Raw genomic sequence first — 23,356 nt, forward strand, 5'->3', positions numbered from 1 at the left:
AATAACTAAGACCCAGGCTGTGACTTTTGTGTGCTAACTTGAATTTAGGATCAGTCCATGAAGACAGGCTGGAATTAAATACTTTTGGATGAATGCCAATACACCCCTTACATACAAATGATTAAATGTGGTTTTCTCAGTTTCCTTCTACTTCCTATGTTCTTTCAAAGAAACACTGAATTACAAATAAACCAATAGGTACCACTGTCACTCACTCGAGCAACAAATATTTACGGAATGTCTTCTGGGAACAAGCCCATACCAGATCACAAAGGACAAGTTTTGTTTTTTTTTTTTGGAGATGGAGTCTAGCTCTGTCACTCAGGCTGGAGTGCAGTGGCACGATCTCGGCTCACTGCGACCTCCACCTCCTTGGTTCAAGCAATTCTCCTGCCTCAGCCTCCCGAGTAGCTGGGATTACGGGATTACAGGTGCCCGCCACCATGCCTGGCTAATTTTTGTATTTTTAGTAGAGATGGGATTTCACCATGTTGACCAGGCTGGTCTCCTACCTCAGGTGATGCACGTTTCTCAGCCTCCCAAAGTGCTGGGATTCCAGGCGTGAGCCACTGTGCCCGGCAGAACAGGCTTTTGACTCTAAGATTTATCTACACACACACACACACACACACACACACAAGGGCTCAGTTTGGTGCTTTAGATGGCATTAAGAAATTAATTAAAGAAAGAAAAGAGATTAGAAAATATTCTAATGCATTACAAGTCATAAGGGTAATGTTTTGTGAAGTTTCAAATATAGAATAAAGGTACTAAAATCACAGTGTAAAATTAATTTTATTTTGTGGATTCCAGTAAGGAAAACAAAAAACAAAAAACATCAGAAACAAACATACTGACATCAGGATGCTCGCATCCCTTCAGGCTATTCTTCTTTGGTAAAGTCACTTGACTGCTGACAGTCTGTTTCCTGGACTATAAAATGAAGATGCTATGAATACTGCTGAAGTGACTAACTGATGACGTATCAATGTCAAACATAAGTATCGGTGAAAGAACTATTTTGAAATAAACATCCTGGTTAATCACTATGGTAGGTATGTCCTGTACAATTCTGCCCATTATTTACATTGAATTAAACACAACTTTCCTACAGAGGCATGTATAACAGACCACGGGTGGCGGTCTCTCAGTTAGTGATTCCAAATGCTTCGTGCTCCCATGCAAGTTCTACTAGCTTATCCTTAAATTTTATCACAAAGGTTAATATTTTGTAATTTTATTTATTTAATTCATAAAACGCCATCTTTATGATTAAATTGTGTAGTGTAAACCAAAAAGCTGAAGGGCATCTGCCAGTTTTTAAACACATTTTCCCACAGATATGGGATGATGTAAATAAATGGAAGGAGGCAGGGTATCTCACAGGCCCAAAGAAGAGTATTTAACCACAATAAGGCTTCAAATAAAAACTGATTGAGCTTTTTGGGGCCGTACTAATCTCTGGAAGGCTGAGGTGTGAGGATCACTTGAGCCTAGGAGTTCGAGATCAGCTTGGGCAATACAGAAAGACCCTGCATCTACATAAAATTTTTTTTTAAAAAAATTAGCCAGGCATGGTGGCACACACCTGTAGACCCAGCTACCTGGGAGGCTGAGGCAGGAGGATCATTTGAGCCCGAGTCCAAGGATACAGTGAGCTATATATCATACCAATGCACTCCAGCCTAAGTAACAAAGTGAGATCCCATCTCTTAAAAAGGATAAGTAATCCTTCCCACTTCCGCACTGAGAAGACTGCTCTTGCTCCATACATCTTCCTCTCCTGCTTTGGTGGGTACAAAGGCAAGGAATCAAAGGCTCCTCTCTGATACCTGCGTGAGAGTTGATGGAGTCATCCAATGGCTAGGACTTTTTTTTGTTAATTCTTGAGGAGACCCAAAATATGAGCATGGGGTAGGCGTCAGGGAATGGGTACAGGGTGGGAGTATGGGGGACTGGTGGGAAAAGACAAGGCACTTGAGAAGTACAACAAAATAAAGTATTAGAAGCAAAAAGATAAGAAATTTCTGGCCAGGTGCGGTGGCTCATGCCTGTAATCCCAACACTTTGAGAGGCTGAGGTGGGTAGATCACTTGAGGTCAGGAGTTCAAGACCAGCCTTGGCAACAGGGCGAAACCCTGTCTCTACAAAAATCCAAAAATTAGCTGGGTGTGGTGGTACGAGCCTGTAGTCTCAGCTACTTGGGAGGCTGAGGTAGGAGAGTCACTAGAGCCTGGGAGGTCAAGGATGCAGTGAGTTCTAATTGCTCTACTGTGTTCTACTGCACTCCAGAGCCTGGGTGACAGAGTGACACCCTGTCTCAAAAAAAAAGAGAAAGAAAAAGATGGGTAATTTCCATAGTCTGTACAGCCAGAGATTAGTTCAGATGTAATCACTTACAAATAGGGGCTATATACAAAAGAACACTAGTGAAAGAAATGTAGGTAAAAATAAATTAGTAGAAAAACTTAGAAATACAATGGTTTCTTTTGGATATCAATTATGTATTGAAAAGATGCCTTGTGATGATGAGGTAGATGAATTCAATGTAATTTTATCATATTGTAATAAAAAATAAGAATTGCAGAAACCTTGGGTTCTTATAATCAAAGAAATTAGTTCTTACCGTGGACTACACTGCTGTAAAAAACAAAAGTATCTAAATCAAACTACTAAGAAGTTCCTTTCTACTGAATAACGCTATAATAGTATTGATAATGTGAATTAACGTTTTAGGGGCTCTGACTAAACAGGAGAAAACAAAATCCCAGAAGGCAACATGGTGGTCTGGGTGCCCTCTCTAGGAGGCTGAAAAGGCATCTCAACTCAGGGTCTCTTGGAACAGACCTTAAAGACTAGGCATCTGGCTGGTCTGTAAAGGGGCCTATAAAACCACACAGCAAAGACATGTGTAGGTCTCGCTCTCACTCTTCTTTAATAACCCACTGAGGTGACTTTGCACCAACATACCCAAATAGTGCTAGGCACATAGCTGACTGCGGTAAAGGCTTGTTGAATGACTGAAAAACCACAATGAAAGACAACTGTGAATCTCTACAACACTCACAAAGGAAAAATCCATGCTACAGTCACTTTTTCCTCATGTTTTCCAAAGAGTCACACTGAGTGGTCAGATAATGGGGAGAGGATCCATTTGGTAAAGGTCATGGGTTAGGAGGAAGGGAAGCAAAGGCCAAAGCACCACAGAGCAAAGACCTTGTGAATGGCTTCCAGGATCACGCACTGGTCACATGCCCTGAATGCTGCCCCGTCAGGACATCCTGGCCAAACAGTCTTTAGTCTCAGTCAGACTTTTTCCTGGAAGGATCCTTCATAAATAAATCTTGTATGAAGGGAATGTAAATGGCTTTTTATAGGCGTTGTTGTTTACTCTGGCTGACCTTTGACCACAGGGCTTTCCAGTTGAAACTGCAATTTTTTCTTTTGATGTCCTTCATTAACAGTAATTAAAATATTTGGCAAGGAGTGCTTGTGTCCAAAAACACCTGTCTTTTTCTCTATATCAGGCGACTGCAGTCACTCAAATTTATAAGTTGAGCATTTTCCGCCCTTTGGAGGGGTCAGCATATGCATAGTCCAGATTCTACACATGAGAAATAGATTACTTCTTTGCCATAATCCCAACTCTAAGCAACCAGTTTGTAATGTAGGCAGGGATCAGAAGGAGACTTCAGTCTCTTTTTCCATTTTGCCTAATATTAGACAGAGGGTGTTAAAATGATGGTTACCCAAATGTTGACTCTAAATAACATTCACTGTTACCTAAGTAATTCTAAGTTGTAGAGTCTGAAGGCTCAAGCAAGATTTCCTTAAAAAATCTGTGAAAAATTAACATTTTTACTAAGTAGAGCCAAGTAAAATTTAATGGTGAAAATGCCACTCTTTTAGAGCTAAACTTTTCAAAATCATTGTGCACTACTACTGGGACTGCCCAAGTAATTCTGCTTCCCAAGTTAAGTAAGATATTTCAGAGGTAATAAATTATACACCTCCTGATTTTTTTCCACCACAAAGATACTGCAAAATATACTGAGCCCTGGGTCTCACAGCCCAGTTTTCTAATAATTGGGTAAGCCAGGAGAACGACTGCGGCTCTAAAACTCAGAAGCCCAAATCACTAGAAGTCAACATACTACAGCTCTGGTTGGGGTCTATATTAGCAGAATTTTCTACAAAGAAATACACATAGTCTTAAATGTTCTTATCCTTTCACTCAGTAATTTCCCATGTTTGAATCTATGCTAAGACAGTAATCTAAAATAGTGACAAAGCTTTATACACAAAAATATTCACTCAACATTTCTAGTAGATATTTCTATTCAATAGTAGAAAAGTGGTATATACACCCAGTGTTAACAGAATTGTGATCATTAAAAATGTTGTCGGCAAGGCTGGATGCGGTGGCTCACGCCTGTAATCCCAGCATTCTGGGAGGCTGAGGCGGGTGGATCATGAGGTCAGGAGATTGAGACCATCCTGGCTAACATAGTGAAACCTTGTCTCTACTAAAAATACAAAAAATTAGCCAGGCGTGGTGGCGGGCGCCTGTAGTCCCAGCTACTCGGGAGGCTGAGGCAGGAGAATCGCTTGAACCCGGGGGGTGGAGGTTGCAGTGAGCCAAGATCACGCCACTGCACTCCAGCCTGGGTGACAGAGCGAGACTCTGTCTCAGAAAAAACAAAAACAAAAAGTTGTTGGCAAAGGCTTTTTAATGATATATGAAAATGGTTATGACAGAATATTAAGTAGAAGAAATCAGGATACAAAATCCCACCTATAATATAACAGTATAAATATAACCCTATACATACATTAAAGACTAGAGGATATACCAAAATGTTAAAAGTAGTGGGATTGTGGGTGATTTTTCTTTTCTTTTTTTTTTTTTTTTTTGAGACGGAGTCTCGCTCTGTCACCCAGGCTGGAGTGGAGTGGTGGATCTCTGCTCACTCTAACCTCCAACTCCCGAATTCAAGTGATTCTCCTACCTCAGCCTCCCGAGTAGCTGGGATTACAGGCGCCTACCACCACGCCCGGCTAATTTTTGTATTTTTAGTAGAGACGGGGTTTCACCATGTTGGCTGGGCTGGTCTCGAACTCCTGACCTCAGATGACCCGCCCACCTTGGCCTCCCAAAGTGCTGGGATTACAGGCGTGAGCCACTGTGCCTGGACTTTATTTTCATCTTTAAATATTTTTCAAATTTTTCTCAATAGGCATTTCATTATAATCTATAAAGTCCGCAACTGTTACTGAAGAAAAACAAAACATTACTGCTAAAAAGATCCTTAAATGTACAGTATCAAATATACTAGTGGAAAATAAACAAAAACAGTATCAGGTGAAATACCTATTACTTAATGTCTTTTCTCATAATTCACAAAGCATGCCACCCCACACCAGTAGGCCCACATCACAGATATACTGGCATGACTGGAGAAAATACAGGCAAACTGAGGAAACATATAGTCTATAGCTCGCACATAAGATTCTTGTCAAGTTGCAGCTCTGAGGCTGGAGTAGGTAAGGACATGACATGATAAAATATGTATCACTGATTTCAGAATTAAGAAAAGATGAAGATCACCCAGTAATTTTTTTTCCTCTTTTTGCCAAAACAATGTGGTGGAATAAGGAGGCACAATGCTTATGTTTCAAATAATTGGTTTTAGAATCTAGTGGTAGCTTCCGCTAGGTGAGAAGCTAGGTTAGGCTATCCACACAGCTGCACCAGGGTAACAAATGGAAACGGGTTTGAAGCAGATCTTCTCCTTATTGTTGGTCAAACAGGCACCTGGAATTCTGGTGTGTAGTTTTAACTAAACAGAGGACATTCTATGTTGAATTGTGGATGTGTTTTATGCCAAATTATTTTATGTCTGAATTAAACTATGCTTTAGAACTGAATGGAATTAAAAATTGTAATCTAAATAAAATGGCTATGTGCTTTATCTTCTTCATAATAATTCAGAAGTGAAATATTAAGAGGCCATGCAATTAAAAGCCAAAGTCAAAGCTGTTCTGATTTACTGACATGAAGATCTGCTTTATTCCTTGGGTCTCCAGGTCTAAGGAGGAAAACTGAAGACAAAGTTCAACAGACCCGTCACTAGTGGAGCCTGGCTTTCTCCTTGGAGAAAGCAGTAACCAGACTCTACCTATTACAATGAGAAGCTGCACTCAGGATAATTATGGCTCTGTAAACCATCAGCATTCAGCAGGCAGTAGTTGAAATTTCATAGGCTCATTAGCAGGTGGGAGAGGTACTGTGGCTAAGAGCTGCCAGCTGAGTAGATTGTACAGTATTGCAATTTGTCATAGGGCACTGTACTGCTACTATGTTAAAAGGAAAGCAGGAAAATAAAAGGTACTTTTTCTTATACAAAATGAAACACAGAAACAAACTAATAACTTTAAGTCAATACTCAGAAATTGCTACTGTTAGTGGCTGGGATCACTGGTTCATCCCTATAATCCTAGCACTTTGGGAGGTGGAGGTGGGTGGATCACTTGAGCCCAGGATTTCAAGACCAGTCTGGCCAACATGGTGAAATCCCGTCCCTACTAAAAATACAAAAATTAGCTGGATGTGGTGGCGCATGTCTGTAATCCCAGCTACTTGGGAGGCCGAGGCACAAGAATTGTTTGAACCAGGGAGGCGGAGGCTGCAGTGAGCCGAGATCATGCCACTGCACTCCAGCCTGGGTGACAGGGAGAGACTGTCTCACAAAAAAAAAAAAAAAAAAAAAAAAAAAAGAAATGGCTACTATAAGCAATGAGGAATACAGGCTGGTGGATTTTTTTCTACATACCTATTATCCATTGAGGAGGATCTTGGTTCATACTTAGAAATGATTTCTTTTATTATCCAAAGAAATAGGCACTGGTGTCATAAGAAAGCATACTTCAAACATACAAACTATCAGGTATATTCTCTTTTTCTTTCCCAGACACATAGATCTGAATTATGATAAGCAGATTTAGTAACTTCTTAAAATGGCAGGAATTACATCTTGATTCCTTAACAATCTCAGATGTCCTGGCATTTAAAAAAAAAAAACAACTTACCATTTCAAGCACTAGAGGGAAATTAAAAAGATAATTTTTGTAATTCCCATGAACATTACCTGTTCTGAAAATCAGCAACCATGTCTCGCCTCTCCGAGATCTTGGATGAGCCATCAAGCCTCATGTAGGTATGCTTCCTGTAAACCATGTATTCCTGCCAACCAGGATAAAAGGACACAGTAAATCTGATGCAAATTACTATATTCTGATTTCCACAGGCATCTACCCATCTTCTACCTTGTCCACACTGGAGGCAAGCCATTATAACCAGAATCGGGAGAGAGTAACCCCAAGAGTACAAGAAGTTAATCTGTAAATGAGTTACTGCCAATGTGTGAAAATCCAGGGCAATCTGAAGATTATAATCACTCTCAATTTCAGTTTGGAACCTAATCTTATTCCTGTAAATTCCTGTAGGTTTCATTAAAAAAAAAAAAAATTCCACAAACCAAAATAGTTTTTCAGTCATCAACCAGATATCTTTCACAGCTACGAAAATACCTACTTTTTTTTTCAGTGAATAACATTCATTGAAACGAATGTGTTTCCCCAGAGCAAACCTTTACTGATTAAAATGCTTAAATTTATAGCCTAAGCTTCCTTCTCCCAACAGAGCATGCATCACTGTTATGGGAGGCCTAAGCATCAGAGTAAAACAAAAGACAAGGTAATCTTCTATGGCAGAGAATGTTCTTGACATCATCAAGAGGAATTACAACTTTTAAGAATGAAGAGACGTCAAAAGATACAATAGAGAGACTGCCTCTCCATTCTTAGAAATTGCAATTCTTCTTATAGTTATGTCCAAATGAACATTTATTTCCTCTTTTGTTATTTCTGATTACGCTACAAAAAGTCCACTTGTAGAAGAACTAGTTAGTATCAAAAACTCAACACAGCTGCCTATTTATAAGAAACAGCATAAAATAGTTGTTTCGGTTCTAAAATAACTTCTCTATTGAAAAAGACTAATCATTTCTACATTTGGGAAATGTTTGTGTTAATTAGTTTTCTGTGGTCAAATGTTCTTATACTGCAATATTTTCATATGTAACTCTTATACTTGGTGGGGCATTTTAGCACATCAGGTTGCTGTAGTTTGGAATATCTGGTGCAGCGTATGTGACAGCCTATTCTTAGATGGAGTGAGTGCCAAGAACTTGGCAGAGGTCTCTGGCTAGGGTACATGTGAAGCGAAGCTGGTCAACAAAGTAGACAAGCTCATTGACATATGCAACTTCATTGTGTTTTATATTTGGTTTAATTTTGATTTTTTAATTTTTTACCATTTCTTTCTGTCTTGAAGTGGTTCCTTAAGAGCTCTGATAATCAAAGAGGAGCATAAAATAAAGTGAGCTTCAAGTTCATACTTAGTGGTATTGCTATATTGTAGGACTGAACTAATGGCAGAAGGGTAGGGGGCGTTTTGGATAAAAAGGACTTCAAGAAAGAAGGTATAAAATGATAGCAAGATGATGGTCCTTAGAGGCTTGCTATACCTTTTGCAGCTAATCCAATCACAGAACGTTGCAATCAGAACAACAAAGTAACTAGACAATACCAAGATAGTTTACAGAGACACTCAAAACACAGATTATAATTTTAGCAAAAAGGTAGGCTTCCTGCACAGGCACTCTTTTTTTTTTTTTTTAAAGACACTGTCTTGCTCGTCACCCAAGCTAGAGTGCAGTGGCACAATCGTGGTTCACTGCAACCTCCTCCTCCCAGGTTCAAGAGATTCTCCTGCCTCAGCCTCCCTAGCAGCTGGGATTACAGGCAACTGCCACCACAACCGGCTAATTTTTCTATTTTTAGTAGAGATGGGGTTTCACCATGTTGGCCAGGCTGGTCTTGAACTCCTGACCTCAGGTGATCTGCCCGCCTCAGCCTCCCAAAGTGTTGGGATTACAGGTGTGAGCCACTGAGCCAAGCCTGATTTGCCTTTTAAACTGAACTTCTAGCCTCATAAAAGCATTGATGAATGAATCTTCTAGTAAATTTTGCTGTTTATATATTTATATATCAAGGCCAGCACAACCCCGGGGATATTAATCCTAGACCATAATCAAACCAACCCTGATTATAGAGAGCCTGTTACTGAGGCAACAGAAGTGAATTATTCCCTTCCACTGCTTCAAGTCTTAGCTCTTGAACTAAGACGAGCAGTGGGATTTCAGGCTTTAGTAAATTTAGAGTCTATTTCAGTAAATAGCTTCAAAAAAAAAACAAAAAACAAAAAACAAGAAAATGGACATGGAAAGATCTGTTAAAAGGCTGAATAGAGCAACATCTACATCCTCACACTATAGGAAAACACCTAAAAGACAAAGGTTGGGGCCAGGTGTGGTGGTTGGCTGGACGAAGTGGCTCACGCCTGTAATCCCAGCACTTTGGAAGGTCGAGGTGGGTGGATCACTTGAGGTCAAGAGTTCGAGACCAGCCTGGCCAACATGGCGAAACCCCATCTCTACTGAAAATACAAAAATTAGCTGGGTGTGCTGGTATGTGCCTGTAGTCCCAGCTACTCAGGAGGCTGAGGTGGGAAGATCATCTGAGCCCAGGGAGTTTGAGGCTGCAGTGAGCCAAGATCATGCCACAGCACTGCAGCCTGGGCAACAGGGTGATTGTTTCAAAACAAACAAACAAAACAGGTGAATGGATAAAGAAAATGTGATACACACACACACGAATATTATTCAGCCTTAAAAAGAAGGAAATCAACATGAATAAACCTGATTACGTTAAGTGAAATACGCCAGACATGGAAAGACGAATACTGCATGGTTCAACTTATATGTGCAAGCTTAAAAAGTTAAAACTCATAAAAGTAGAGAGTAGAAGGGTGGTTGCCAGGGGGTAGGGGAAATGGGGAGATGTTGGTCAAGGGGTACAAAGGTTCAGTTATGCAAAATGAAAAAATCCTGGAGATCTAATGTACATCTTGGTGACTAGAGCTAATAATATTGTATCGTATATGTGAACTCTTCTAAGAGAGACAATATCACATGGTCGACCTTAAATATATACAATTTTTATTTATCAAGCATACATCAATAAAGCTGTAGCTGGAAAAAGCTTCAAAGATTATTCTGATAGCCTATATCAGCAGCTGAGAACAACCACTAGAAAGGGAAGGCAAGGCAGTTTCCCTTTGAACCTTGCCATTCAGCATGGCCCTCAGATGGGCAGCACTTGTACCACCTGAGGTCTGTTAGAAATGCAGAACTGAGGGACACATCCCTTACCTAGTAAATCATAATCTGCATTTTATTTTTATTTTTTTGAGATGGAGTCTCACTCTGTTGCCCAGGCTGGAGCGCAATGGTGAGATCTTGGCTCACAGCAACTTCCACTTCCGGGGTTCAAGCGATTCTCCTGCCTCAGTCTCCCAGGTAGCTGGATTATAGGCATGCGCCACCATGCCTGGCTAAGTTTGTATTTTTAGTGGAGATGGGGTTTCACCACGTTGGTTGGGCTGATCTCAAACTCCTGACCTCAGGTGATACATCCGCCTTGGCTTCCCAAAGTGCTGGGACTGCAGGCGTCAGCCACCACACTTGGCGTAACGTGCGTTTTAATAACATTTGATTCGAAAACATTACTTTTGAGAAACACTATTGTAGAACATATGCGGTTTTTGTTTTTAAGTTCCTTATACTGTTCTTTTTTTTTTTTTTAATTATACTTTAAGTTTTAGGGTACATGTGCACAATGTGCAGGTTAGTTACATATGTATACATGTGCCATGCTGGTGCGCTGCACCCACTAACTCGTCATCTAGCATTAGGTATATCTCCCAATGCTATCCCTCCCCCCTCCCCCCACCCCACAACAGTCCCCAGAGTGTGATGTTCCCCTTCCTGTGTCCATGTGTTCTCACTGTTCAATTCCCACCTATGAGTGAGAATATGCGGTGTTTGGTTTTTTGTTCTTGCGATAGTTTACTGAGAATGATCATTTCCAATTTCATCCATGTCCCTACAAAGGACATGAACTCATCATTTTTTATGGCTGACATATGCGTTTTGGTTTTGTTTTTTGAGGCAGGGTCTTGCTCTATTGCACAGGATGAAGTATAGTTTTCTTGGATCACTGCAGCCTCGACCTCCTGGGCTCAAGTGATCCTCTCACCTCAGCCTCCCAAGTAGCTGGAACTATAGGCATGCACTACTATGCCCAGCTAATTTTTAAATTTAAATTTAAATTTTTATAGAGATGGGGGTCTTGCTATGTTGTCCAGGCTGGTCTTGAACTCCTGGGCTCAAGTGATTCTCCTCCCTTGGCCTTCCAAAGTGCTAGGATTACAGGTTTAAGCCACTGTGCCCAGCCAAACATATCTGTTTTAAAAGCATTGGAACACTTTCTTCAAGCAAATTCTTACACAGAACCCCTCTAATATGTAAAATAGATAAAAGCATCGCTATCCTGACTGATAAAGAGTGGCCATCTCCGCTTACTATCTACTGGTCCTCTAACACATCCCATCAGTCTGAAAACCACTGTTTTACTATACAAGTTGAGAAGACAATGCTCTGCTTGCATGCCACTGATTAAAAAGTAGGACTTACAGATCACATCCACACACCACATCAGTGGCATGCAAACAGAGCTGCCAGCATAACTCAAGATAGTTTTACTGAGCATTCACTAACTGCCAGTCACTGTTCTATTTTACCTGGTTATGTTTATCCAATCATTATGGCAACCTTTAAGGTAGGTGCTATTAAATATTTTTTTAATTTCTCTTTTAATTTTTTTCCCCCAGGATCAGAGATCACAATCAAAATCTTCACGATCTGTTCTGTTACAGCTTCCAATCACCTCCTTTAAAAATTTTTTTTTTTTAGATTTTTAATTTTCATGGGTATATAGTAAGGGTAGGTGTTATTATTGTCCCTCCTATCTTACAGATGTTAAGGTCCCTAAAGTGACACAGGCAGTAGGTGGCAGACCTAGGATTGAAACTCAAGCAGATTGGTTCCAGAGTCCTTGGCTTAACCCTCCTACTGTTTCCCAGATGGAAGGGATGATCAGTACTACTAAGATGAAAATAAAAAGGGAGCCCCATTTAACCCTAAGGTTCTTAATATATCCTGTCCATAACCTGATCTACCATCATCATAAAGGATAATTGGACACTTGAAAAAATAAAGGCAAATGTTTATATATCCTATTACCAATCTTTCATTCTGAAACTTCTATTCCAAAGCTGGCTCTGACTTTCATTTTAACCACATTTCATTTTGATAAAACAATTTAGGGGAAGGACTCAATATGGTCCACAAACCTGCAGATCTGATGTAATTTTATTTTCTTGGACATGCTGTTTTCCATCTTTTGGGGTATATCATTAGCAAAGGCTACTCTATTACAATTTTTCTGCAGTCCAAGCAAATTGAACCAAGAGTTAAATATGACAACCGTAATTCCCTTATCTAATACAGAGCCCTTTGGAGCAAGAATAGCAAAAGGCAATCATGGGCCCAAAATAATCTGACTTCAACCTACTCCTGTTATTTCCCTTTCTTCTATGCCATATGTTCCAGTCACAATGGACTACTCTTGTACCTTTCTATCTCTCTTTTTACATCTGGCTTCCTTAGTCTCAAATTCCTTTCTCCCTGATGGTTGAAATTCTATTTGTTCTTAAGTTCAGATGCCACTGTCTTTGTGATGCTTTCCTCAAGAGTGACTCAGTTAGAAATAAACATATCCTTCCTGCTATCCTCAGCTCTGTTCACGCTTCATTTTGACATCAGGGTACCCTGACAGGTATTTGTGTATGTATTTGTCTCCTCCACTAAATAGATTCCTTAAAGTCAAACATCACGTCTAATATTTGCATCTGCCTAGCATTAATGCCTTGCTCAAAGGTAGCATGGAAGGAAAAAGAATTTAAAAAAGATTATACACAGCATGGTTGTAAGCTGACAAATTTCCTTCTACAATTCCTAAGACCTAATAAGAACTCTAGTTAACAGTGGCCCCAATTTTCTTTCTTTTTTTTTTTTTGAAAGGAAGTAAAGTACACTTGGAAGAAGGCCAAGAAGGCAACTTAAGATATCAAGTGTGCCAATCCAATTTGCTTTTCATTCCATGGGGCATTTTCAGAATACCCAGCTTCCCAGTATCTTCAGAATCACAGTTTCCAAAGGTAACCTGCATTTCTAAGAGAGGCCAACTCATAAACGACAGAATGTCTGCTCAGGATAAATCTTCCCCCAGTGAGGCACTGCACTTGGATAGATGACTGAGCAAGTTACACAACCCAGGGTCTCAAATGTCATTATGTATGGATTACCTGGATTTAATTCTATATTGCACTATTATCATATATTGGTACAGTTCAAGATTTGTCTGGATTTCAGTATTTAACAATTACATCACATATAGCATAAGCTGATTAACTCTTTCCAAGTACTCTTTATTGTATAGGAAAGTATCAAGTGGCTTATTTCCTTAAACTACAAACTCAGTTGCTAGATGCAATAGGAATGAAACTCAAAAGAGAAGACTCAGAGATAAGTCATCTGTAATAAGTTAAAAGCTCTTTGCTACTAGAATACGGAGAAGAGTCCCTAACCATGGTAAAACTGGTGGTAGCAGGAAAAGTTCTGCCTGACATCCAGCTGGATACCACCATCCCAAATGCACAGGGATTATGTGTTCCCCTAGTATGCCCAACAGCCAAGATCCTATAGGTGGCCAGGCGTGGTGGCTCACGTCTGTAATCCCAACACTTTGGGAGGCCAAGATGGGAGGATTACTTGAGGTCAGGAGCTTGAGACCAGCCTGGCCAACACGGTGAAACCCCATCTCTACAAAAATACAAAAATTAGCCAGGCGTGGTGATGCGTGCCTGAAATCCCAGCTGCTCTGGAGGCTGAGGAAGAATTGCTTGAACCCGGCAGGTGGAGGTTGCAGTGAGCCGAGATCCCGCCACTGCACTCCAGCCTGGGTGACAGAGCGAGACTCTGTCTTTAAAAAAAAAAAAAAAAAAAGATCCTATAGGCAATTCAGTAAATATAAAATAAACTCATAATGACATTTATTGATCTATGATTTCCTCACCTATTTATGTCCTTGACTTCTGCCCATGGCAAACTAAAAACTCCTGGCTTGGAAATTAAGCAGTCTCCTCTTCACTATTTTTGTTTTTCTTAGTGCCCATTTGTTACAGCAAAAGCACTCTCCTTTTAAAAATCCCCTATCTAGAAATACTACTATTTGGATGCCATGTGAAAGAATACAACATTTCTGAATATAGTCTATTTGGAAGAAGATCTGATATATACACAAGAAATTTAAAGTCAGATTTTTACCCAAGGGAAAAAGGAAGCGATCAATGACTTTAAAAAATACTGTGCAAATAGTAATGTCCAAAACTAGTATTTCTCACAGAATGGAAACCTGGCCATAGAGAAGTATCTGAATTCTTAATGTCTTCTAGTTCTGCCAAGTCTCAGAAACAGACAGCCAGCCATGGCTAAGGCACATAACAACAACAACAACAACAACAACAAAAAAAACCCAAAAAGGCTGTTGGATGAAAGAGAGTTGCTCACATACTCTACAGCAACACAGAGCTTTGATACCCGCAATGTGAGTTTCTAACTCTTACTCTATTGGAAGCATTTCTTTCTCTCTTTGAAGAGGGTATACGATTTCAAGAGAAAAAGGAAAATCCTGAAATAAAAACAAAACAACCAACATTTTGAGACTTAAGTTTGTGTTTTTTCTTAAGATCAAGTATACTCAATGGACAGGATCTATTCAGAAGGTCCCACTGCAAGATCATGTACCAGGTCATGCTTTAATGCTGAAACATGGCTTTAATGAATGTTAATACTCAGAGTTTCTATTATGAAAGTGACTGAAAAACACTCTTTCAAAGATAAAAAAACACAGACCTAGTGCTGCACCATCTCAAGACGTACAATATGTTTATATTTCAATCAATGATTAGATATATGGTGAACACTGTGGGCATTGTAATTCCATGCTCATAAATTAAATTCTATTTCAGTACTAATCTCCTGGAATACAGAATGTGGTTCATTTGAGTGGGTAATATTAAAACAAATTAAAAATGAATAAACTTTAAGAAATTAAAGGAAGAACCATTAGTGTAGTATTAAGGAAACCAGAGAAGAATTTCATTTTAGTTTTTAAAACATACAAATAGTTGCAACATTTTCTGGTTTCAGCATCCAAGATGCATGTTATACATATGGCTAAGCAATGTCAGCAGTTGTGAAATTCAGGCTTTGAATTTGCATTTCCCTAATTTGGAATTCCCCTTAGAAATACATCTATGTTTAGAGAGGTTCTCAAGCTGCTTGTTTGCAAAACCTACCCACTAGGTCCATAACCCAAAAATAACTGTTGGATTATAGATAGAGAGGAAGTGATCCTGGTGGGTAGAGTTTACAGCACTTATCCTGAACAAAGCTTATCATACTCTGAATTACTTATTTTAGTAATATTTAATGAGAACCTAGAAGTGTGCGATACACTGAGGGAAGGACTATAATAAAGGCTGTATCAAACTTAAACCACCTACACTCACCTTCACCTACCGAAGCTAGTTTATTTTTGGATTGCTCATTCACATTCCCTTGGAACTTTCCTTTCATATGAATCAACATGTAAGACTACAGTCTTGGAAAAGAAATACCATTATGTCCCTTACCAGTATCCTTAGCATACTGCTTTTTCTTTAATTGTTAGCAGCTGAAGATCACTACTTTAGCTATACTTTCCCTGTCTCTTGAGGACAAGGAAAGTGCACTTTACCTAAAAAGAGCCCCACTGCAGGAAAAGTTACTCATGTTGTTTTGGCTGTTGGGATCATTTGTTTGAACAGAACACTAGACATGCAGGCAGTCCTTTTATTTTGGATTACTACTGTTAGGATATTTAACATAGTTAATATATACATCAAACACAACAGCTTAATCACCTCTCTTATGGTGACTTACATTCACTCATAAGCACTTCCATCATTTAGGAATAAGTGGCCTACTCATAATACAAACCAGAGAGTTTAGTCTGTCAACAGCATTCAAGGGGCTATGAAACCTAAGACTTGGTGCTGAAACCGACCCCAAAAATCATTTATGTCTCTTGCTAAAAGAAGTTGCCAGATTATTAAAAGAAACCTCCCACTGAATTCAGATAAATTCATTGCAAAATTCAACAAGCCAATCTTGGCTTCCAAAAAGCCTGAAAACCCTCCTTAATGCTAGCCTTCATTCCTTCTGTACTGATATGGTCCCTATTGCTTTATTCCTAGATAAGGATAATAACAGTACAATTTCCACTTACTTATTATGATTCCCTGGTGTAGCAGGGTGAGGGTATGAAGCCTTACACATGTAAAAACATGAGAATATTTATGTACTTCTGACAACCAGGTGCTTCTGCCTCTCAAACTTTATTTATATAAAGACTTATTGTACTAGTTTGTGATTATCTGTTCTCATTTTCACTCTCCTGCTTCTAGGTCTGTGACCTCCTGTCCCTTAAAAAATAAGTCACCACTCAGACAAGAAAAAGAAAAACTTCAACAAAGAAGCAATTAAACAAAAGCTGCCTTGCACAGTTATATCTTTTCCACTAACTTAGTAGCTGTCAAGCCTGGTTGCATATTAGAATCACCCCAGGACCTTTTAAATATCCTGATGCCCAGGCCTCATTTCAAATGTAATAAATAAGAATCTCTGGAAATAGGACTAGAAATCCATATTTTTTTAAAGCTTCTCAGGTGACTGCAATATGTAGTCAAGTTGAGAATCACTATATTAACTCAGGTTGAATAGCTGTTCTCTGCTTTTTTACGCAGAGAACTAATCCTAAATCTTGTTTTCCATACATAATTTTAGATTCCTAGGCTGTGACCTACTTTAAAATTAAGAAATGTCTTCCCTAGTAAAAGGATGTAAGCGGTGTTCTATTTCACTGGTGTAGGGCGGGGGGCAGAAGTCCTTCACATACTCCCCATGCCAGGAGCTAACTCTGCTCCCTTTATAGATTGTAAAATCAAAAAAAGGAGTTTTGGGGGCTGCGTGTGGTGGCTCACGCCTGTAATCCCAACTCTTTGAGAGGCTGAGGTGGGTGGATCACTTGAGGCCAGGAGTTCAAGACCAGCCTGGCTAACATGGGGAAACCCCATCTCCACTTAAAAAAAAAAAAAAAAAAAAAAAAAAAAAAGAGCTGAGTGTGGTGGTGCATGCCTGTAATCCCAGCTACTCGGGAGACTGGAGCAGAAGAATTTCTTGAACCTGGAAGGCAGAGGTTGCAGAGCCGAGATCGCATCACTGCACTCCAGCCTGGGTGATAGAGTGAGACTCTGTCTCAAAAAAAAAAAAAAAAGAAAAAGAAAAAAGAAAAAAGGGAGTTTTGGGGCTCCCATTAAGCAGGACTAACATTAGTCATGGACATCTGATTCCTACAAATTAAATGTCAAGGTATCCTAGGTCCCCAAGATTCCCTCTCCTACCTCCAGCAGGTCTATCATCCTGGTCATCTGGGAGTAGATAAGGACCCTATGCCCTTGAGACTTGAGCCGAGTCAGCAGGACATCAAGGGCATACAGCTTTCCACTGTCAGTGATGAGGCTCTCCTTGCCTGGGGAGAAGAAAAGGGGGTGAGGGGGAACTGTATTTAATTGAAGCGACAAAATCACTCAATGCAAAGCTGTATGCAACCACAATCACTAAAACCAAGATGCTTGTCATCATGAGATCAGAAAAGTGCTCTAAAGGGAGAATGCAATGCCCTGAAAATATCACGACTCCAGGAGTGCCCTGGGAAAAAACATCCCCAAAGGGGGAAGTGCAGATTCCCTGATCACTCCCAATCAGACATGTGCTCTTAAGGCACTTAAAAGCATCCCTGCTCCACATCCTTACTCAGAGGACACCAGGTATACATGGACATCTATGGGTGACATCTGTGTCAATCTGCTGTTAAGTGACCTGAAAATTTTGTTTTTTCTTTGTTCATCCTATCTCTAGATATCTGTTTCTGCTAGTTCTGAAAGCACTGAGAACGTATCCTACCTGCCTTTGGAGAAAAGTAAACAAAGAGATTTATAACCTCTCTCTTTTTTTTCCCTTTTTCAAGACAGGGTTCCACTCTGTCACCCAGGCTGGAATGCAGCAGCACAATGACAGCTCATGGCAGCCTCAACCTCCTGGGCTCAAGTGATCCTCCCATCTCAGCCTCCTGAGTAGCTTGGACTACAAGTGAGCTATCACACCCAGTTAATTTTGTTTCTGTTTTTTTGTAGAAACAGGGTATTGCCATATTGCCTAGGCTGGTCTTGAACTCCTGGGCTCAAGGGATCCTCCCAGCTCAGCCTCCTAAAGTGCTGAGCCATGGTACCCAGCCCCCCTACCCCTTTTTTTTTTAAACCCAAAACTAGCTCTCTTGGAGGACTGCAAATAGGTTGACTGGTAAATGTCGTTAACCCTAGTTGTATGTTAATTCAATAAAGACAGCAGGGCTTTTCAGAAAGACTGACTTTGAGTTTCTCTGCAGTGAAGCTCCTCTCACTCACTAACTTGTGCTTTCTCTTTCCTCTTCTCACAAGAAAAGCATTTCAGCAAAAGATCTTTAAAGAACACTTAACTCACAATTTTTCATCTTATCCAGTTAGTATCATTTAACTCCCATCATATTCAGGAAGTAGAGTTTCCTGTTTGCAGACTGGTCCATAAACATGCCCTGAACAATTGCTGTCATTAAGAGGGGAAGAGTTTAGGTTTAAGGGGTTGGGTAAGAGTATATGTGGAAGTGGCCATAGGACACAAAAAGGGAGAGAGAAAGAATGGAGATATTATATAGACAACTAACAACTAAAAGAGAAAAACTGTTAAGAAAAACACAATGTTCCTCCTCAGTTTCTGGGTTTGAACCTATGGCTTTTCTTCAGAACCACAGTCTGACTGTTGACAGCAATCCAAAAGTTCTCAACAGTCATTCTCTGTTCTTGCCACAATTTGTCAAATGCACGATTATTGTATACAAGGAACAAGAACGGATGTGCTGACAGCACCATAACAAATCATCGGCCATTCTGTTTTTGCTACAAAGCCACAGGTCCTGGCTGTTTACTCCCTCTGCACTGCAGCCTGCCATTTCCCACCTTCAGAATGCTGCCAGGCCATGTCTCCTTCCACCACCTGCTCCCTGAAGCTGTGGCACACACCTTTGTTCAGTCTCTTTGTTTGGTCCTGTTTAGATTATTGAAATGCTCTTCTTTTTGTTGGTCTCCTTACCAACACAATCAAATGACTGCAGCTGGGACAGAATTGACTGCTAAGCCCTCTCCCTGGCACCAGACAAGGAGTACTGTATAAATTCCAAGTCTGAGCAGGCAGCAAAGCTTTCATAACAACTTTTAAGGTTTTATTCTTACCACAATTACCCTTCTCCAGTAATTGAATTCCCTAAGGTCTCTCAATTTTGATAGCTCCTAAACATTCACCACAGAGCTACCAACCAGCTTTAGACATACTTCTTTCTGTTCTCATTAAAAGCACAAGGTGAAAAAAAAAAAAGACCATATATTTTTCAGCCCTTGAGTGAGGGTGGGCAAGCTAAGTTCGTAAGATTTCTGTAGCCTGCTTATCTTCTTTCTCCATTTAGATATACTCTCTTAGCACAAATGTTAATGCATATAAAAATTTGTTTTATGTCTGAATTTTGAGAAACTTCAATTATTTCAAAATCATTATTCAATGGTTTTCAAACAGTCCTGCCTCCCACATCTACTTTACTTTGCTAATCAGAATGAACTGTTCCTAGGATTAGAAAAGCTCAGAAATAAAGATGTGCATATACTTATAAAGACAGAACTCTAACATGACTAAAGGAGGCGAGAAGTGGTACCTGCTGTCAGCTTGTTATCTTGTTATTGTGTAGGTGGGGAAGGGAGAAGTGGATGGACTGGACTTCTTTGTAATGCCCTGAAGGAAAATGACTAAGAAGAAACACTTCAGCAACAGCCTTAAAACACTTCAGCAAAATGAACACTACCTCTGATTTGCTGGTGAGCATGGAGAAAATCAGTCTCTAGTATTTGTCCTTAGTAAGATATGCCGGAAAAACAGGTTTCTTTCTCTGAACACACTAGAGTGACTTCTGGGGCTGGTATTTGTTAGCCAAGTTTTTAGCAGTCACTTAAGTTGCACTGGACAAGAGCTCCACCTGTCGCTAAGCAGGATACAGAGACACAAGGAACACACTTCTCTGGAAATCCAGCTGATTCTGCTAAGTCAAACCTGTGCCCAGACCCTTCTTTAAAACAGGAGCTTTCTGGATCATTGGGTGTTAAAAATAAATAAAATAAAACAGGAACTTAAAAAATGTTTAAATGAACAAACCTATCCTACTCTCTTACAAACTTTCCTACAATCCTATAGTACTTTCATTAGACACAGGTTTTTACCATCCACGGTGTAAGATCCTGTTCAGAGATAAAAAGAATGTAGCCTATGGCAGTAAAATTAGGGCAAAAGATTAAATAATATCTCATTTTTCCAAGGGAAGGGGACTTTTGAAGGGATTGTACATCTTTCTGGTGAAACATGGAGAAGAAAAGGTGTGAAACCCAGAAGATTTTGGTCAGTCTCTCAAGGAATATGGAAGCAACCCTTCTCAGGGAAAGAGAAAATGTAAAAGTATAAAGGAAAGAGAGATGATAAAGGGTTCCAGTGAGACACCCCCAACCCCCGCCCTGTCCCAGCTAGTCTACAGAGCACAATGGGGTGAGGAGCTGGTTGGTTCTCACAGTAAACAGCCAGTGAGGCTGGTGCTTTTTATCGATGCAAAAAGAACTCAGACGCTTCCTGCTATTTAAACAAGGTCCATTTTTCTTTCAAAGAACAGGAAAAGCCACAAGAGATTCCCACAACGCCAGCAATAAGCCATCTACTCCTGTAATGGGAACTTAGGAGCCAGAACCAAGAAGGGAGAAAAAAGAAGTAAGGTGCTATCTTGCTTCTTTCAATAACGGTGCTCATCTCTTGCCTGGGATTCTGCAGTTTCCTTACCAGCCTGCTTTACACTTAGGTTCCCCCCCTGATTTTCAAACAATATATTTCCACTCACTGCATGTGCTTTAAGTCAGCTACAAGGCCATGTGTAATACTGCCTTCAGATACACAGAAAGACGTCTTGGAGTTCTCAAAGCACTAACAGGCTGGGGCAAACCCCTTGACACTTGACAAAGTTAAAATAAAGTGGAAAAACCAGGCCTTACACACTGGAATCCAGTTATCTCTTAGAGACAGAAGAAGACCTCTGTTGAATGCTTAGCTCTAGTTTATTTCCATTACATGCCAGTAAAAGGGATATAGTTGGCCGGGCACGGTGGCTCACGCCTGTAATCCCAGCACTTTGGGAGGCTGAGGCAGGCAGATCACGAGGTCAGGAGATCGAGACCATCCTGGCTAACATAGTGAAACCCCATGTCTACTAAAAATACAAAAAATTAGCCAGGCGTGGTGGTGGGCGCCTGTAGTCCCAGCTACTTGGAAAGCTGAGGCAGGAGAATGGCTTGAACCCAGGAGGCGGGGCTTGCAGTGAGCCGAGATCACGCCACTGCACTCCAGCCTGGGCAACAGAGCGGGACTCCATCTCAAAAAAAAAAAAAAAAAAAAGGAATGTAGTCAAAATGTCAGAGATTTTGGACAACCAAAACTAACACTATAGCTCCAAGCTACCATTCCAGTTTGCCTGCAGGTGTAAGCAAAGAACGTGAGCCTATGAATTATCTGTGTTCAGTTTCCTTAAAAGTAGTCTCACTAAGGCAAAGATGAAAACCTAGTTTCCTTTCAACCCCCGACTTTGACCCTAGGGGATCTGGGAATCTGCTAGTATTTTGGCATAGAATGCACTGTTTTTCCTCTTGTTATCATTCAGATCTCTAGTGCTTCATGTAGGACACTGTTTATGCTATTTAAATGAGACTTTCTGTGAGTGACGACATTCTCATTCATTCCACTGGCAATGGCACAAGACAACAGTGCTCATTCAACCTAGAGCCTTTCTACTAATTTATTTCTACCTTTTTTTAAGAGTGGCATTTCTTTCTCAGCTGTAAGCATGTCAAAGGAGTGTAAGCACAAATCTAAAAACATTTCTCTCTCCACTCATCATAAATTACTAATATTCTTACCTATGAATTACTAAGGCCAAAAAAGGAAGTAGAAACCTCAAGAACAGTAAATTCCAAATATGTGAAAGGACCACATGGAGATAACCCTGGTTCTCCCCTTGCCAAAGTGAGGAACACATTCCAAGAGGATTGAGAACTCACCTGGAATCCTGATGAAAGACCAGCCATTCTGAGGTCTGATGCTCCACAGACCTCCAGCTGGCTCTGGGAAGAACTGTGATCGTCTATTTAGCCAGTCTGCAGCCAGTTCAGGGGCCCCATTCAACAAACACTGCTTGGCTGCCAGACTCCCTCCTTCCTTCACAATGCGCCTTTCATATTCTGCACTTCGGTCATTGCAGTAAGAATCCAATGGCACTGCGGTAACCTGCAGTTAAAGATTCACATGAGATGGCTCTTTCACGTTGTCCATACACACTATGCCTTTTGGGAACCTCAACTTTGAAATCAGACTAATGTGGATAGTTCTTAGACTAGTGGTTTTAAATATCTGTTCTGGCACACTAAGCTGCCCCTAATGAATGACTTAGTGAGCTTTTCCAGATAAAAAGCCAACCTCTTATAAAATGAAACCTGCAAACAAACTAAAGATCCAAAGAGAGCTGGAGTTTGCAGATAAATGAGGATACCAGGTCAGCAATAACTCTATTATATGCATATATATCTGATCATTTTGCCACCTCCCTTCACTGCTAGATATTGTTCTTGGCAAAGTTCTCTTAACCATATGCGTGATGGTGATGCCAGAAAGGGAGCTGCAGCTAGTCAGACTTCATTTAAAAACTAAAGAATATTGGCCTGGCATATTTGAAGTCATCTTTAATGCTTTTGTGGCAAAGCTCCCAAATTTATCAACAGCTTTCTCCTCTTCCCCGACCAGGTTGCTGACAAACCTAATGGAAGAGAAACTTTCTTTCAGGCCATAAACTGGGGAAGGGGGAGTGGGGAGGCAGGGGAGGGTAGGGAAGCAATTGCCAGAGAGTAGCAGATTCGTTTCCTGGCTTGGCCAAAGGCTATATACAAATTCTTATCTCAATACAAGGTATAACCAAACAACACTCAGCTGCTGCTCACTCAATG

General features: G+C 40.3%; 1 protein-coding gene across 1 annotated transcript in view; it reads right to left on the reverse strand.

The window, feature by feature from the left end:
* Positions 1 to 23,356, reverse strand: part of INO80 (INO80 complex ATPase subunit) — a 136,940-nt gene that overhangs the window by 19,576 nt on the left and 94,008 nt on the right. The window contains exons 26-28 of the mRNA XM_031002339.3: positions 22,418 to 22,643; positions 17,591 to 17,718; positions 7,149 to 7,243 (exon numbers count right to left, since the gene is read on the reverse strand). Coding sequence (XP_030858199.2) covers positions 7,149 to 7,243; positions 17,591 to 17,718; positions 22,418 to 22,643 — 449 coding nt within the window. The remainder of the gene's footprint in view (positions 1 to 7,148; positions 7,244 to 17,590; positions 17,719 to 22,417; positions 22,644 to 23,356) is intronic.

The sequence above is a fragment of the Gorilla gorilla genome, chromosome 16 (genome assembly GCF_029281585.2).
Source record: "Gorilla gorilla gorilla isolate KB3781 chromosome 16, NHGRI_mGorGor1-v2.1_pri, whole genome shotgun sequence".
Taxonomy (NCBI): domain Eukaryota; kingdom Metazoa; phylum Chordata; class Mammalia; order Primates; family Hominidae; genus Gorilla; species Gorilla gorilla.